Below are 17,198 nucleotides of genomic sequence, written 5' to 3'. Positions count from 1 at the left end.
TAACTCCCTTTGTAGTTAATGAGACTCGATTTGCATTTGCGACAGCCACATCAGCTTAAAACTTCACGCTTTATATGGACTCCACAGACGCTGCAAGTGATCAGAAACTTTCTGCTATTCAGCGGGTTCCTCCCTTTCAATATTTCAACACGACAAACACCGGGCTAACCACAAATGAAAGAAATGGAACAACCTTTAAGCAAATAAAACCCAAATGTGCTCTGTGGTTGTGAGAGACGCACACACACACACACGCACATACACACACGCACAAATGTACGCACACACGCATGCATGCACGGCATGGATGCAACTACGACCACCACCATGCGTGAGCCACCACAGACTGTTTTGCCTTGTACTGCCTAACACAATGCCCAGGGCTCTGTTATCGGCTGCAGAGGCTGAAGCTCTGTGCTCTGCACAGTCACATTCGCTCTCCGACACGCAGTCCCTCACTGGTACAGATGAGCTTCCACTGTTATGCCTGTCAGGAGGGGCCCGCAACACGCAGGGTGAGAACGAGCAACTGTGCGCCCAGCGCTAACCAACAACAGACCGCAGTATCGCTAAACCGCACTATCAAAGGCTCCAAGGACCACCCACAACCACCCCATGCACACCAGAACATCTCAGACCAGATGGCACCAGGTAAATATGGAAAAGCAAACAAAGATCCACAAAAAAGTCACAAGAAATGTGATCGATTAATCAATTACCAGTCTAGTTTTCTTTTCTTTTTTTTTAAACTAGCAGAACATTGGCAGAGTGGCAGTTCCTTTGGTGATAAAGAGTGAATGAATGGGTGGGTGGGTGGGTGAGGTGGGTCGGTTGGGGGGGGGGGGGGTGCCCGAAGTGGCCTGGTGCACTGTGTGCGCGGGGCACTGCAGTGACGGGGGCAGAGCGCTTGGGGTTTTGAAAGGACTCCAGCCTCGTAGTGCAAGCCTCCCTTTGATAATGGCCCGCGTGTGTGTAACAGTTCTGGGACGCAGCCAAGGTACACAGCGCTGGTAATAGTTAACAGGGACGGCAAACAGCGGAGGCAGCGCCGGCGAGGGAGGTCGGGAACTGCATTAGGGGGCGGCCCTTTCATCTCCCCAGGTTGGATTCAGAACGCCGCTTCACCTTCGCTTTAATATCTGGCCAAACCCCTCTGACCCCCCCCCCCCCCCCCCACCCGCCTCCCCCCCCCCCGTCCCGGAGCTGAGCCGCTGCCAGGCTCTGTGAATGAGCAAACATTCTGAGATGGGCGCTGTGTAGCACACTGCACGAGGCAGCCACAGGCCCACTGAGAGGAGCTAAACCAAGGGAGAGGCGCTGTGACCACCACACTGCTTAAAAACTGCCATTTCCCCACTCCAAACCCTCACTCAACTTCAATGTATAATAATAAATAATAAAAAAATAAATAATAAATAATAATAAAAAACTGATTTAAGAAATCATTTGCCCACAAGTCTAAGGTTTCCATTACACCTGGTAAGTAGCTGTGAACAACAAAACCCCCACTACTCCCTTTGTGGACACACACGCACGGATGCACACGCACTCAATTTTAGGTTTTAGGCAGATTAATTTAGTAAAAACGATGCCGTTGGACCGATTTGTCTCCCTGCTGCAAACACCCCTAGCCGGCTACTTCTCTCACCCGGCTGGCTACTCGAAACACTGGGGGAACCCCCCTGCATTCCGGCACGTTCCACACTTGCCCCGACGCGTGCGCGTGTGCAAAATGGCAGGAATGCGCGGAGTGGACAATAATTAAAGCCGGGGACTGATTCCATAAGGAGCATCTTTATGCGTACGCGCTCGAGTCCATCATCAACCCGCGCGCTTCACGGGGAAAGCCAGTCCTTCAGACTGCGGGCAGGAAGAAAGAGACAGTCTCACTCAGCTCGGTGGCGGAGAGCGAATAAAGCCCATCTGCAGTGGCCTGGCCTCGCAAAACCTGCATGTGCTCACTGCAAAGAAACGCCACCGTTTGGATTCGTGCACCAGGAACGCCGCGGCAACGCCAGTCACACGCCGCTCAGAATTTCCTCTTCCTCGAAGCGAATCGTAAAAACGGTGAAAGCGACGTCACCGCAGCGGTTCCGTGGGATGTTGTTCGCGTTCCCGCGGACGCCGGCGTCGCGGCGCCGGGTTTTGTTACGACCGCGGCGACGGGCCGAGCCCTGTTCTCGCGTGCGGTCCTCCTCCTCCTCCTCCGCCGCGAGGGACCAAAACACCGCCGCCGCCTGTCCCCGAGACGCGGGTTCAGGTAAATCATTGATCCCTGGCAACAGAACCGACCTTTCGACACGCCTGGACGCCTGCCAGGGGGAACGCATAAACTCATATACCGCGCCGGGCCAAGTTCGTCGACCGGCCCGCCAATCAAGTTCAAAGCAATCGAGTGTAAACGTTAGCAGAGCAGGTGACCCGGAGGAGACGTGCGCTCGCATTAACTGCGCCGCGGATGCGTGTTCGCTGGTAATTACAGGGTGTTAAAAGCGACTGGGGTGACGGCACAGCTCTCTGCGGGTATGATTTACCAAGGCCTTCAGTGTGCCTGTGAAACCTTTTAGCGCACACAAAACTAATAACACGACCAATGATTGGTGCAAAATTTGTACCTTGACCAATCGCTGGCCATGTTATTGTGTATTTAGCATGTTTTGCTAAAATGTGTGCTAAAGTTCTTGGCGAACCAGGCCCTGTGTGTCTGCTGCAGACGACCGGAGACACCGCGGACGCGTCGCTAGCCCACCTGGGCAACCTGGGACACTTGGGACACAAAAACATTTTTCTGCGGTGGTGCAGAACGGCCCGCCTGTCGGAAAAACAAAGGGGCCGGTCGGCTAACGCTCGCGACTTTAAATAGCCGCCGTTATCAAAACAGAGCCTGGCCCAGCGCCGCGGCGGAGGGTTCGACTCAAAGCGCAGCCCAGCCGTCCCAGAGTCCACACGACGTTTAAAGAGCGCATAATACCAAGAGCAAGCAGGGGAAAGAAAAGCCGGCCAGATAAAGCGCCTGTGTAACGCGGGCGAGATTTGTTTGACTTGGCCGTCCGGTAAATATCGCGCGGCGGACACCAAAGGCTCGCCTCCCCCGGGCGGCCTCGCGTTTGAACCGCCAATCAAAACGAAGCGGCCGCGGCGCTTCAAGCGCCGGTACGTAAACAGCGGCCGCGGAACCGGATCGGAGTCTGAAAACGCATCAAAAAGCACAAACGCTATCCGCGTTGAGCACTGTAAACACTTCAACGACTTCTTCCATTTTACTTCTTAAATAAAGACAACTGGGGCTGATGGAGGGCAGACAAAAAAAAGTGTAAATCAATGGTGAGAGGTCCTGCCTGCTGTATAAAAATGCACACTTTTATGACTTCCCCTTCAATTGACGCCGGCCAATCAGGACGCGAGGCAGCTTTCCTGCAGTGTGTACAGTTTCGTAAAGGTTCAAGGACACAAGAGGCCCGAAGCCATTTAAAAAAAAAAAAAAAAACAAAGTGAACAATTACGTAAGAGACGGTGCGTACACAACACACATCCTTCGTTTACTGTTCCAGCACCGAGCACAACAGATAAATCAATCGCCTTTATCAATCGAGAAAGACATACCTAAGCTAACAATGTGTTTAATGGGACAAAATGAAAAGCAATAAATCAAAAAGAGCCAATACAACTGCAGGCTCAAACACACTTCCTACTCCAGTGGTAACCAACCCTGTTCCTGGAGATCTACAGTCCTGCCGGTTTTCATTTCAACCCCTAATCTGGCACACCTGACTACGAATTAGCAGCTCAACAAAGATCTCTAGCTGTGAAATGAGCTGTGCTTTGTTAGGGTTAGAGCGAAAACCTACAGGGCCAACATAGTAGATCTCCAGGAACAGGTCGGTTACCACTGTCCTACAGTCAATTTCTTTAACTAAAATCAATAACTGTTGCGACACACAACAATTAACAGTCAACAATCAACATCAGTATTCAATTAACAGTGTAACCAAACAAAGTCTGTCTCTCTCTCTCTCTCTCTCTCTCAGTCTCTATCTGTTAGGCCCTCTCTCTCTCTTAGTCTCTCCCTCTCTCTCTCTCTCTGTCTCTGATAACTTGACCAATGAGAGGTAAGGGAGAGCCAGGTCATCCTCAGCACTGATGAGAGTGTGCGGGCGCAGTCTCAGAGCAGGAGACGGGCGACAGGCAGAGACGGCGGTGGCGGCGTGCAGAAGGGGCCGGCGGTCTCGGCTCCCGCATTCCAGGGTTCGCCGCCAGAGCGCTCGCCCCAAACAGAGGGAGAGGCGGAGGGCGGCGTTTAATCAGGAGGAGCCCCTCTGAGGGTCAGCGCTGATTCCTGCGTCCAGGCTGGAGACAGGCGCTTGGACCCGGGCGGCTGCCGGAACGCCTGGCACTCCTTCTGAAGGCGTCTGTGAACGGCCGGACCCACACTAAGCCCGGAGGATGCGTTCACCGGGGGTGGCCGGCGGTGCGGGCACGGAAGGGACGGCTGAGGAATTCCTGGAGGCTCTTCAGCGGGCACGACGAGCGGCGGGCATGGGGGCACGATCGGAACAGGTGACCATTTCCCGATGACCCCCCCGCCCCCCCGGTCCAATCCGACAGGCCGCCTGTCAGTTTACCACATCCAGGCGCCAGACTCCTTGCTGTATGGATGGTTGGCATTATAAATGCCTGCCAGCTTTTCAGGGACATGAGCAGATACCTCAAGCCATTGCTACTGTTACAAAACAGAATAAAAATCTCCCGTCCGAATGCGTCAGGCCTGTATTACTGCCCGAGTCCTTTCCACACGAAAGCGTCCTTCGCCTGAAACGTGAGAAACTGCTCGGGGATGACAGGGCGCGTTAAACCCCCGTGTGTCTGGACTTGCAGCGTCGCCGGGTCCGCGGCCTCCGCCGCTCCTCGCCCCGCCGTTTCCATCTGTTTAATCGCAAGCAGAAGGCACTGCCATGGCAACTAATCTTCAGAGCGGACGAATGTTTTGAAGGACGCCACCTTTTCCCCGGCTCTCGTCTTTGCCTCCGAGTAAACACGTACGAACGCCCGTCCGCCGAAACCGATCGGCTCGACCGTGGACGGTTTTTTCAGAAGACGCGGACTTTCGGTGGAGAATGTTAAAAATGTAACCGAAGAAACAAACAAAACAAACAAACAAAAAAGAGGTCAAAAACAGGCCACGCTCTCTCTCTCGAGCTTGATGCACAAGAGCCATGTGACCTCATGAGTCATAAGGCACGTACTGTCAGCATCAATTTCTCCCAGGAGTGGGGGGGGCTTACAACACAGCTTTTGTTTGCTTGATTTCTCAGATCCCCTAGTATCTTTGATCCAGTTAATTGAGTTTGGGGTAAATGCTCCCAGTGCAAGTTTCCTTCAATCTTTGCACACAGGTACGAAGACATGCTCCGTACAGCACCCACCCTGCAAAGTACACATCTCAAATTGGTTTAGCGTTGCCTCAGTGTAACATTTTAAGAGTTTCGTGGGAAACGAGCCAGAGGCGGAAACCTTTAACAACGTATTTCCTCAAAAGCGTCTCAGCCTCGTAACAGTTGTGCGCTTGGATCCGACAGATACGGCCACTAACCGATTTTCAACTCGACGGCGAGCCCCACGGACTGTGGAAGAGGGAAGGCCTGACGGAGGGAAATTATTTGCGGTCCGATGATGAATGCGTCCCCTCTGGAGAGCGTTCGAAAGCGAAGTGCTTCCTGTCACGGCTGTTTGCGCAACGCTACAACCGAGCACGCCGCATAAACCCTTTCAGTTCATTCTGATTCTTTATCTCTAGTATCTGCAGGAGAGAGGGAGGGAGGGAGAGAGAGAGAGAGAGAGAGAGAGAGAGAGAGAGAGAGAGAGAGAGAGAGATAGAGAGAGAGAGAGAGAGAGAGAGAGAGAGAGAGAGAGAGAGAGAGAGAGACACTCCCGGACGGTAAGACAGAGTGTGTGTGTGTGTGTATCGGGTCCCAGGACGTACACTCCAGCTGCTCTTCTTATCACAGCCACGCACTACAGAAATGAGGTCATGGGCGGCCAAACAGGCCCTATCACTATCTGTGCAGAAGGGTCCGGCATTACACCTGGTGCACACGCATACGTGCATACAAGCACGCACATACACATGCATGCACGCACGTATGCACGCACGCACACATACACACACACACACACACAAACACACACAGGAGCACACACGCACACAAGAGCACACGCACGCACGCGCACACAAAGACACACACAAGCAACACGCACACACACACACACACACACACAGAGCTGCCATGACAACACTAAAAGGCAGGTGGGCCAATGGTAGCAGGAGGCTGTGTAAACCCGCAGGAGGCGGGGAGGCCGTGTCTCCGCGCCGCGGCAGAGACGCTTTCTGAACAGCCGGAGCGGACGCCGAGCTCGCCTGACCAAACAGATCGGCAAACAGAGCGCCGGTGAAGCGCGCAGGCGGCCGCAGGTCCCGGCACAGCTCAGCGGGGCACAGAGAAAGTCCAGGAAGCGCAGCATTGATCCAATTCGCGAAAGCCCTTGTAAACCTGGCACACAAAAAAATAGACTATCTTTCCTGCTGGGATTAAACATTACAAGCACTCTGCCCACTGTTGCACTGTGCACTTCAGTTCAACTTTACAAAAAGGAGGAAGTCATATAGGTTTTTCATTAACATATTACAACGAACAATCCACGCAGATGCAAAGGTGCATTCATGTGAGATTTCTAAAACAGACAGTGCACAGCCTCAGCGGGTGCAAGTGTACGGGCCCCAGCCCAGGTCTACAGCGCTGCAGCTGGGACGCTGAAAGAACCTGGATGTGAACAGTATGGGCTCTGTAAAAACTAGCCGCTGTCTGCTCACCGCATGAAATGTGTATCAGATGAAAAGGCCTCTGATAAGGGTGGGGGGCGGGAGGGGGGTTTGGGGGGGGCAGGCGCTTTGATGAGGGCCAGCAGGTTTGGTGCTGCTGTTTGTGTTTCGGTGCGTTAGCCCCCAGGGGCGGGGAGCTTCCCCTAGCCGGTCCCCTCTAATGCCTTTACCAGTCTGTGTGTAGCAGGACCTGCCAAACAGGAGCCTGGCCATCACTGACAGGAAGGGCCCTAAAGTTTAAAAACGTGTGTGTGCGTGTGCGTGTGTGTGTGTGCGTATGTGTGTGTGTTTCTGTGTATATGTGACTGTGTGTGTGTGTGTGTGTGCCTGCGCGCACGTTGTGTGTTTTTGTGTGTGTATGTGACTGTGTGTGTGTGGACTTTGTGTGTGTTTCTGAGTGTGAATGTGTGAGCGTGTGTAAGTGCGCGCGTGTGCTTAGAGCGTGTGTGTGAGTGTATGCGTGTGTGCATGAAAGACTGAATGTATGAGGAGAAAGTGTGTGTGTCAGAGAGAAAGAGAGATTGAGAGAGAGAGATTGAGAGAGAGAGAGAGAGAGAGAGAGAGGGAGAGGGAGAGAGCGAGTGTGTCTGCATGGGAAATGTAGCGGAAGCCATCAGTTGTTTGTATCGTGAGAGCCAAGGAAAGCCGGAGGAATGTGTTGTATAACAGGGACTGACAGACTCAAACACATCCAGGAATTCCAGACCGTCCCGTCCTAATGACTTAAAAAGCAGGCGGCGCGCGGGAGGGATTCGCCGTGCCCCTTCTCCAATGCCCCGAGAAACACTCAATCACGGCCCACGCCGAAACCGGACGAGCGCAATCGCCCCCCTTTCCGGCGTCCTGGACATTTCGGGCGCATTGTCTGGCCCGGGGTAGAGATGGAACAGGGAGAGAGGGAGCGCGGAACGCGGCGCTGATTATACGTTTGGAGGCAGGGGGGTGGGGGGGGGTGGGGGAAGCAGTAAAAGGAGGAGGGAGCAGGTGGAGATGTGAGGAGCAGCAGGCCGCGGCGCAGGTGAGACCAGCCACAGGGAGCAGAGGGCAGACCGGTCAGCCAGCAGAGCCTCCCATTTATTGGAGTTCGAAACAGGTGTGGTGCCAGATGCTCAGGTTCATACGCGGGTTTATCTCCGGGCCCTACGTCATTACTGAGCGAGGGGGGGGGGGAGGGGGGGGATGGGGAGACGGACGGAGTTTCCAGCGGCTACTTATCAGCCGTTGGAAACGCCTGGAGTCAGACAGACAGTAACCTGCAGGCGACCGCGACTCACGACCGATTGACGACCCGCGTCCGCACGTGCGCAACCGCACGCTCGGTTTCAATGCAAAGTTCACTTTCTACGCTTCCTTTACATTATTCCAGGTGCGGCGTACGGTTGTGATTGGCCCAGACGGAAAATTTGTGCAATTAGGGGATTTTTGATGTTCACATGAGCTTCTTACAACCTGCTGCTTTATAACGAATGGAACAGGCACGTTAGGGGGGCTTGTGGTCTAAATTAAGGAAATACATTTCAAATAACTCCAAAGCAGTGACGTTTGGCACATATGTTTTTTTACGTGTTAACTCACAATTAGAAACGTAAATATCAGTTTTTATTTCATGCCGGTACTCCTTTCCTAGGGGACAGATGCCAAAGTTTGCACGTACCATCGGATATTGCCCCAATCAAAGACGAGTAAATTAAAATTCAGAAAAATAATTGGGTCATACAAACGAGTACAACAATAGCATAAGGTCTGTACAAAGCGGTCAGCTCTCAGTTTCTTAACTGAAAGTCAACCACCCCCCCCCACCAACACCAAACACTCATACACACACACACTCAGTAAAATCCATGAAACTGTAATTTAACCAAATACACAACTACACAATACCAACACAAAAGTAACAGTTAAATTACACTGGTGTATTAAATGCACGCCATTATCGAGCATGTGAAGAGAAATGCAATTTAAAATCAAACAACTTAAATGTACTCTTAAATAAAAGCTGAGAATGTGCACTTTCACCACATGTAAATTGTCTGATCACAAAAATCTAAAATTGTGGAGTACAGAGCCAAATAAATGTGTATATATATACACTTTTATGTGTGTGTGTTTGTCCCAATCATTATGGAGCTCACTGCATATAACAGGAGATTCTATTAGGGGCACATTATAACTGGATGAGCTGAAAAACGTTGCCTTTTCAATTCTTGTCACAAAAAAAGCAAAAACGTTTTCAAAAAAAAAAAAAAAAAAAAAAAAAGAAATTCTATTTCAAACGGCCGCAAATGGAAAAGCGAGTGAGAGGAAAAACAGCAGTTCCAGGCCGGCGGTGAGACGAGGAGGCTGGAGGGGGCCATTATCTCTGGGATTTCAAAGGCCACGGGCAGGAAGCCGGGCAAGAAAAAGGAAAGATCCGGGCTGGCATGAAATCGGAAGTGCAATGTAAACAGAGCCCTCCAATTATTTCGGCTCACGTTTTTGACTTGGCGCGCTTTGATCTCTCCCCGGCAACCGATCGGAAAGAGCACGACTCTCTAAACAAGATGGCCAGAGAGGCTGCCCAGATAATGGGCTTCGTCCCCGCCCTCTGATGGAGTGAGGACAGGGGGGTGGGGGGGGGGGGGGGGGGGAGCGTGAGGTTTCTCATGGGGCGAAGAACAAGACTGCCCTAAATGAAAGAAAGGAATAAAGGAAGATGGCACGTAGAAGAGGGAAGTGTACCAGCGCATTGTCTCACACTGTACCAACCCCAATTATATGGAAGGTTTAAGACGTCAGGAGGGTCAAGCCAACCTTTCAGCAGCACAAAGCTGGCCGCAGAAAGCATTCACATGGGTCTTAGCGAGATCGAGCCCTTTAAAATCGTTTAGCTGCATTTAATTGGGCAGAAAGCCCGTCGAAGGATTAACTTCAAAGATGCACCAGGCATAACCTTTTTTTTTTTTTTTTTTTTCCCCAAGGGCCAGCTGGCTTTCCCTTCAAGTTCAAAGCCATCCCAGAATCCACCGAGATCCTCCGCTGGCCACTCTTGACTTTTGTGGCACCAGTGTCAACATGCCTGACATATCCACTGTGTCTAGACATCCAAAATCCAGGCTAACTAGGCCAAGGTACAATTTTTAAACTGTGCTTGCGCTCTCAAATCACTTCACGCGCTTAAAAGCCAGAAAGCTTTGTGCCAGAGAAGATTCCAGATCAAAAGGGCAAGTCCAAAACTATTGTGAATGCCTGGCCACACTACTGTGATTAGTGTGCACCACATAAATGAACAATATCTTCTGTCTCTCGCACACTGCCCGGCATCAAGCAAGCTTGTTAACTCCAGCGCGAAGGTTTTTCTCTAACCACTCTGAATCCTTCAAAGACTAAACCTTCCTCGAGATGGCATTCCACTACAAACCAAAGAATGCGAATGAGTCACGCTGAACTGAGGACTCTAAGCGAAACTTTAAGTCAAGCATGATTGCAACCCACTTTGCAGCCGAGGCTCAAACAATTTAACTTTTCACAACTCTCGTTCACAAGTCACTCTTTGTCCGCAAGTTAGCGCAAAGCATTCCGCGCGCTTGCGTTACTGTCCTAAATCCACGTGGCATTACAGCCAGCTAAAGCCAAAGGTTTAATGCGGACAGCACAATGACCGCTAGAAATTATGTAAAATAGCCAAATTTAAAAAAGCAGCACAGACTCGAGCCTCTGAAAAGTGTAGCCAATAGCTCGTCACGTTTGAAAACCACCGCCTAATAAGCTAATAATCGGCTAAGCCCAGGAGCTGTCATATCACAAAATTATGTTTCGCATCTTTGTGGCTTGACTGGTTCTATAATCCATTGTTTTGCAGATCTCCAATCCTTTAATTGCTTGTCACTGACAGGGTGAATGAACACTGAGATTTACAGTTGCTCTTTTTTAGAAATCGTGTGTACTTAAATACCCTCGACACTTAAGAGTTACTGGAAAATCATCTTCAGACTGTATATACGATTTTACTTTGTATACAGTATGCTGTAGATGAATTGATGTACTGGACTGACCCCAACTCCGTATTACTAACTACAGCAATAAAAAGGACATAAATATTATCATTGTTATTATTAGATTTAGCACATGGTTGGCATGCAGCCTCTGTCAGTTTTAGACTGACATTTTTCACAAACAACTTAAAAACAACAGCAAAACACGGGTCAGCAACCAGTACCCTACAGTAACAACGTCCAAAAGAAGCTGAAATGCGGTCATGATGGCTGTGACGACTGAGGGTTGTGAAAACCGGCTTTCAAACTTCACTACAACCCAGAGCCGAGTTTGGAGAAGACTCTGGACCTACACGTCGGGCGCACCTGATATCTGAAGAGTATAAATAAACAACCACCGCGGCAAAGTTTCGGTTTCCTAAACGCCTTGTTTCCCCAGCGCTCTGGAAGCCCAGTACACCCGAAAAGACTCCAGGACACGCCCAGCGAATGATTCAGTGAGTGAACAAAGACCTCTAGGCCACGTTTAAATTCTTCAAAACAGGTGTGATGGAGCGACACCCTAAATCGCCATTTTTTTCCCCCCCCTCAAAAATAAAATGCCAGCAGAACGACTTTGTTCCTCAAAGACCGGGTGGGGGTGGGGGGGGTGAAGGGAGGGAGAGAGGGAGGGGGGAGGGAGAGGGAGAGAGAGAGAGAGAGAGCGCAGCGGCGCTTCTGAATTACCTGTCCTCCCCCTGAGGACAGGAGCACAAAGCAGAGACACAAGGTAACAGCGGCCTGTTTGAACAAGTCGGCTCAGCTACCGAGAACACTTCACAGAACAGCCAGCTCTCTTAAGAGCCAACCGCACAGCTCCAGCACGCCGCCACAATAACAGGCATCCCGGCAGACATTAGCCGCCTCTCCACGCCACGTTACCACCTCACACGCAGGTCGCCGCGGCTAAAACGCGTCACGTTCGCATCTGGTCCGTGTCTCTGTACAACGCAGGGCGCAGCTACAGAAATAACTGTCATTATGGCCTTCGGGACTATCCGACTCTGGTCAATCAGAGCTGATGGAGGGCAATTTATTTTCCACACAAAGAAACCCAAACAATCTGAGCTTATTAGTGTGGGCTTATTATTGTGATGGAAGGTTAGGAAGTCATATCATGACCAACTGCACTCTGAAATAAAAATGCCATAAATGATTTGCGAATAACACAGCCCTTTGCCATTCTAATAGGACAACATATAATACTGGTAATGCAAATGAATACACTGGTGACTGCCAAAGACCTGTTTTTCACAGACAGGAAAAACATCCCGTTTAACTTCAAAAACAACACAAAGCAAGAGGCAGTTAAATGAAAACAAAATCAACCAACCTTGGCACGAAACCATAATAGTAAAATATGGTTGTGCTTTTTTTTTCATTAAAAAAATTCATTTTAAATTGTTCATTTCATTTTCTAATACTGTGCTCTAATACCACGTCCGCTTGTCACACGCAATGGAAACCACGCCGTTTAACTCCACACAATGCGCACTCATAACATGTAGGCAGATTTGCGTTCGCACGAGAACGAAATTCAGAGAGGGACGGCAGCCCACGCTAACAGAAGCCTCTCCAAATGCTCGCGGCGACATGAAACACCTTTCACCACCGGTGCGCTCGTAAACAATGTTTAAAAATACATATCAGAAGCTAAAGGGAGCAAATATATCAACAAACACTTCATCACCATCAAGCCCTTCGTCCAAACGCAGGCTACACGCGCAGCGGTGTCGCATATCATGGCTTTCTCTACCAGAAAAGCCCATTGAGTTCTTAATCAGCTAAGGTGCGTGGGCCATCCAAAAGACTGGAGCATCTGGTTTGTTGCGCAGGGCGGTTGCTTGCGTTTGCCAGGAGTGAGCCCTGAGAGTTTATGCTAGGCTACTTCACACACTCACCGCGCCCATTCTCAAGGACATAAAACATAAATCTCTCCACTATACAGCAGTATAGTCTACCTATAGCCTACCTCTGAAATGCAAATGCGTGCACATTTTACCCTGTGGAACTCATGACTGAAGTTGCTAGAAGTGCTTTTGTAAAGGAATCAATTTATCATTTGATTACTGACGGGTTCAGATGAGGAGTTCATCCAAGCCCACAGAGCAGAATTTGGCGACCCCACCCCTGAAGGGTCTGAGCCTTTAAATTTATAGCTGCCTCTCGAATGCAGTGACGAATTGCTAACGCCCGTACCTGCAGCAGGTGAAGTGACTTCCTCTCAGAGTGTTGACTTTATTTGAGTACTTAACGGCTAACGCTGACCAAAAACCACCAGACGCTGTAGCCCGGCAACAATCTGCCCATTTCTGCCACCTTAGGTCAATTTCAAGCCAAAGAGGGAAAACTACGTATTTCCAATTGATAAGCCACAGACAAGATAACATTGAGCCCTTCGCTGTTTTGATACCTTAAGTGTCACAGTCCAATCAGCTGTAAAAATGAGCAGTTTCTGGCAACTGAACAGCGCGGGCCTAACGGTTTACAACACAGAAAATCCGTCACCTCTGAGAAGGACCGGAGGCGCGAACGCTGACACTGCTAATAGCCAATGTTTTATTGGGTGAGACTTACTAGTAGTAACACCGGGATATAATCAAAAGCCCAAGATAATAAATCTGTACGTCAACACATCCACTCAAAAAAAAAAAAAAAAAAAAAAAAAGTGGAATTCTTTTGTCGCACACAATTTATCAACGGATCACATATCAGGCAAAATCCAGGGCATTACGCAGGCAGTAAAACATTACTGGTAGACGGTGCCAACCCCCGACTTAAGACAGAATTCAAGAAAGGAAAAGACTTGGTGGTTGGACTGAGGATCGCGGGGTATTTGTGGTTAAAATGGCACAACGTTTACATCATTTTTAATGGGTTCAGCCAAGATAAAGAACAGAATCATCACTTGGAAGGGATCTTGTCCAAACAAGCTGCTAGTCAGAAATGAAGATGCACATTGAGCAATGTACCCTTTCTTTTTTTTTTAAATTAGCAACATCTGACAATGATAATTATTGATTTCTCAATGAAAACCAGTCAGCCTCTCTTTGTGGTACTTGTTCATAGGCCAACAACCCAAGAACTGGAATCAACCTGAGGCAAATTCACACACCTGCTAGAAGTTAAACAAAACACCCTTATAAAGAGAAGAACATTTCTGTGTCTAGACACACTACCCAATTTCATTTTGTATCAGACTGAACATCAGCTCAGTGGAAAGAAAGCAGACCTGCAGTTTCAACAATCATCCACCCTGTATGATCAGGGCGACTGAACAGCTCATTGACTATTGACCCATTTGCATCCGCTATGAGCCATCCGTGGTAGAAATGTATAGCTGGTGAGAGTGATTATGCAACTGAAAATATAAAAAGTTTTTAGGTTTTGCATCATGCTCTCTCAGACAATATTGACAACACACATGCTTGTAATGCATATACCACACATGGTGACAAACTCTGATGCACAAATTGTCCAGTACACTAACAGAGCCTACGTTCCCCAAGTTCACCCGAAGGGAAGCAACAAGTAAAATAATTTGTTCAGCATGATATCTTTTTAAATGGAATGGGTGGAATGATTTTTAGTGGTATAAACATATATCTCGCCTTGAAAACAAATATCGTCCACACATTAATTTACATGTATCTTGTAACTGTACAGTGACGTCAAAAACATAAATATTGAAATAAACGCTCAGCCAAGCCATTTGTTTCATCTTGATCATTCACATATTGAATCGTACAAAACTGTACAGGTGTAAAATGCGATAATGTATCCTAACTGTCAGTAGATAATGTCTAACAAATAAATACGTTTTATCAGTTGGTCCTGTTAATTAGGAACATTATATAGAAATAACACAACAGCAAAAAATAAATTCATTTGTGACAATATTTCAGAGGGGGGAGGGGGGTTGTACAAAACTATTATGTAAGTGCGACCGCCATCCACCCTTTTTAAACACCCACCTGCATCAATTTTCCCTCTGCAGAACCTCTCAAACTGGATCCGGCAAACACCCCTTCTAGAGTAATAGGCTTCCCCGCTTCTTGTTTCAGAAGTGTCACCTTGATGACAGCTTTGGGTGCCGATCGCTCCGACTCCACCGCGGCTGCCAGCTCCAGGCCCGTCTGCCCGAACACCACCTGCAGGGCCGCCATTAGCAGCCAAGGCCAGAGCCCGGCCAATCGCCGCTGAGAAACGGTCATTGCACCGGCTGCAGCGGCGGGCCCCAGCCGCACATCGTGCACTGCAAAGCTGTCAGCCTACACCGTTAAGTCAGACCCGAAAAAAACTCCCGATGTATTTATCCTTTAAGTGTACTGCAACCTGCAAAATAATATGCAAATTGTTATATCCAAATTTGCGTGCACGTGGACAGTGTTAAAATCTTCGTTTATACATGGTTTAAGGTCTCCTGGTGCAGCGCCAGTTTGAAAGTTCTCTCCACAAACAGCTTTTGCACAAAAAGAAACAAAAAATAGACATCTTTGCTGCTATGAAAAAGGAAGTTTTTGCAACAAAAGGCAATAAGCATATATAAAACGAATATATATGCGTGGGATGGAAAAAAAAGTAGTTAACTAAAAACTGGGAGAAATCTGTGGATCATACTGTGGATGATCATTGCCCAGTAAAACTCAAAACAATGATTGAATATTTTAAATAACATCAAAACAAGCGTTGCACGTTAGTTATGAAGCTTGTCGAACGTGTGCATTGATTTATACTCCGCACTGACACGTACTCCGGTTTGCTGGAACCACAACAATCTCTGTCCACATTTTTGAGCTGTAGATTGACATTGCGTTCTGTCTTAGTCGTGAGCGGTATCCAGCAAGTATATGTCTGGAAACGGACAGGCAAACTTTTCTTGCTAAGCAGCCTTCGGTTAAACTTCCGATAAACTGTTGAAGAAATTGGTAATCAGATCAAACGTATTCCATGTAATCCATGTTCGACTCCAAATAAAAGCAGATGTACCATTGAAATATATAGTATCGCAGAAATATGATTTTTTAAAAGTGCCAGAAAATCCTTCAAATGCAGCCCCCTTTCTAAAAGCAACTAGAAATGGGGAAAACTTCACCACGAACAGAACATTTCCAAAACTTTGAAAGTCGAGGGTTCGTCACTTGTAAGCACCACTGGAATAAACCATCATGCTTGAACCTGTAGTTTAAAAAATTGCATTCTCTGATGAAATGTACAAAGAAAAAATATTAGTGAAAACAACCTGTTTCATTTGCACTTTGTAACACTACGCCGACAGAAAAAAGGTCTTGAGCGAAATATCTCCAAAAAGTTCGCTAGCTATTTGTTGCTAGCTGGCGAGGTACGTTATGAAATGTTTAACTCACGGATCCGTTGCAATGGTTAGCTGGCTATCGATAGCTAAGTAATGAGCTAGCTAGCAAGTCAAGTTCAATTTAACCAAATTAAATCACGTGTATTTTCTGTGCCCAAAGTATCCACATGGCGGTTGATGACTAATATTTCCCCTGCATCTAAAACGTGTTCGCCGTTTTGTGTCACTTCCACGGTGATCATTTCCTCAGGTCTCCCGGGAGGTTAAATGAGCTAATTTCAGAAACGAAATCCTTTCGCGCTGGCGTACAAACTGCAGAAAAAGTACCAAACTTCAGTAGGTTTTCAGAGGCAGATTAAAACTGGTTTGCAATCAACAAGAAATTACAAGTACTTCAGAGTGAATCCTTAAAATCTTGAAAATATCCAGATGTAAAATACGTGAGGAAGAAACGCTGTACATTCGCAATGTCTCCTTGCCAGTTTCCTTAGCCTCCTTCCCCTGGGATCCCATTGACCGTCTACCTGCTGACTGCCTGTCACCGAGGGTGGAGCTGGAACAGCCACGGGCGACACTAACCAAAAAAGTGATATCGTGCTCCCTCTACTGGAAAGACAGAGTCAGCTGCACACACGTAGCTCAGCGAATCTGGGAAATTCGGAAAATGCAAGGCTTCCCAAAAGTGAAGTAGACCACCAAATGCTGATATTACTCAGGTCGTTAAAAGTCCCATGACACTTTTTTGAAAGAGTCGGGGTTTAACCCCTTCATCCTGGCCAAATTCCCTCAAAAACTGGCCTCCATAACTGGCCACCTAATCGCTCACTACAGCAGAATGGCTAGACAATCCCTTGCATTCAAACCCACTTCGATTCCCCACGGCATTACTGCAAAGAGAATCCAGTTTTCAGGAGCCTTATTGAATAAATAGAGATTAAGCAAAAATGAAGAAAAAGTTTTGCCAAAATTGTAATTCATTCAGAATTGTTCTTGTTCA

The 17,198-nt window shown here is 48.3% G+C and overlaps 1 protein-coding gene across 1 annotated transcript in view; it reads right to left on the bottom strand.

The window, feature by feature from the left end:
- The window catches only part of LOC135263813 (E3 ubiquitin-protein ligase RNF43), a 96,173-nt gene extending 79,442 nt beyond the window's left edge, over positions 1 to 16,731 (bottom strand). The window contains exon 1 of the mRNA XM_064352224.1: positions 14,862 to 16,731. Within this exon, the coding sequence (XP_064208294.1) occupies positions 14,862 to 15,101 (240 nt within the window). The 5' untranslated portion in view covers positions 15,102 to 16,731. The remainder of the gene's footprint in view (positions 1 to 14,861) is intronic.
- Positions 16,732 to 17,198: the final 467 nt, after the last annotated feature.

Source organism: Anguilla rostrata, chromosome 9 (assembly GCF_018555375.3).
Source record: "Anguilla rostrata isolate EN2019 chromosome 9, ASM1855537v3, whole genome shotgun sequence".
NCBI classification, from domain to species: domain Eukaryota; kingdom Metazoa; phylum Chordata; class Actinopteri; order Anguilliformes; family Anguillidae; genus Anguilla; species Anguilla rostrata.
This window is presented reverse-complemented; position numbering and strand designations above follow the sequence as displayed.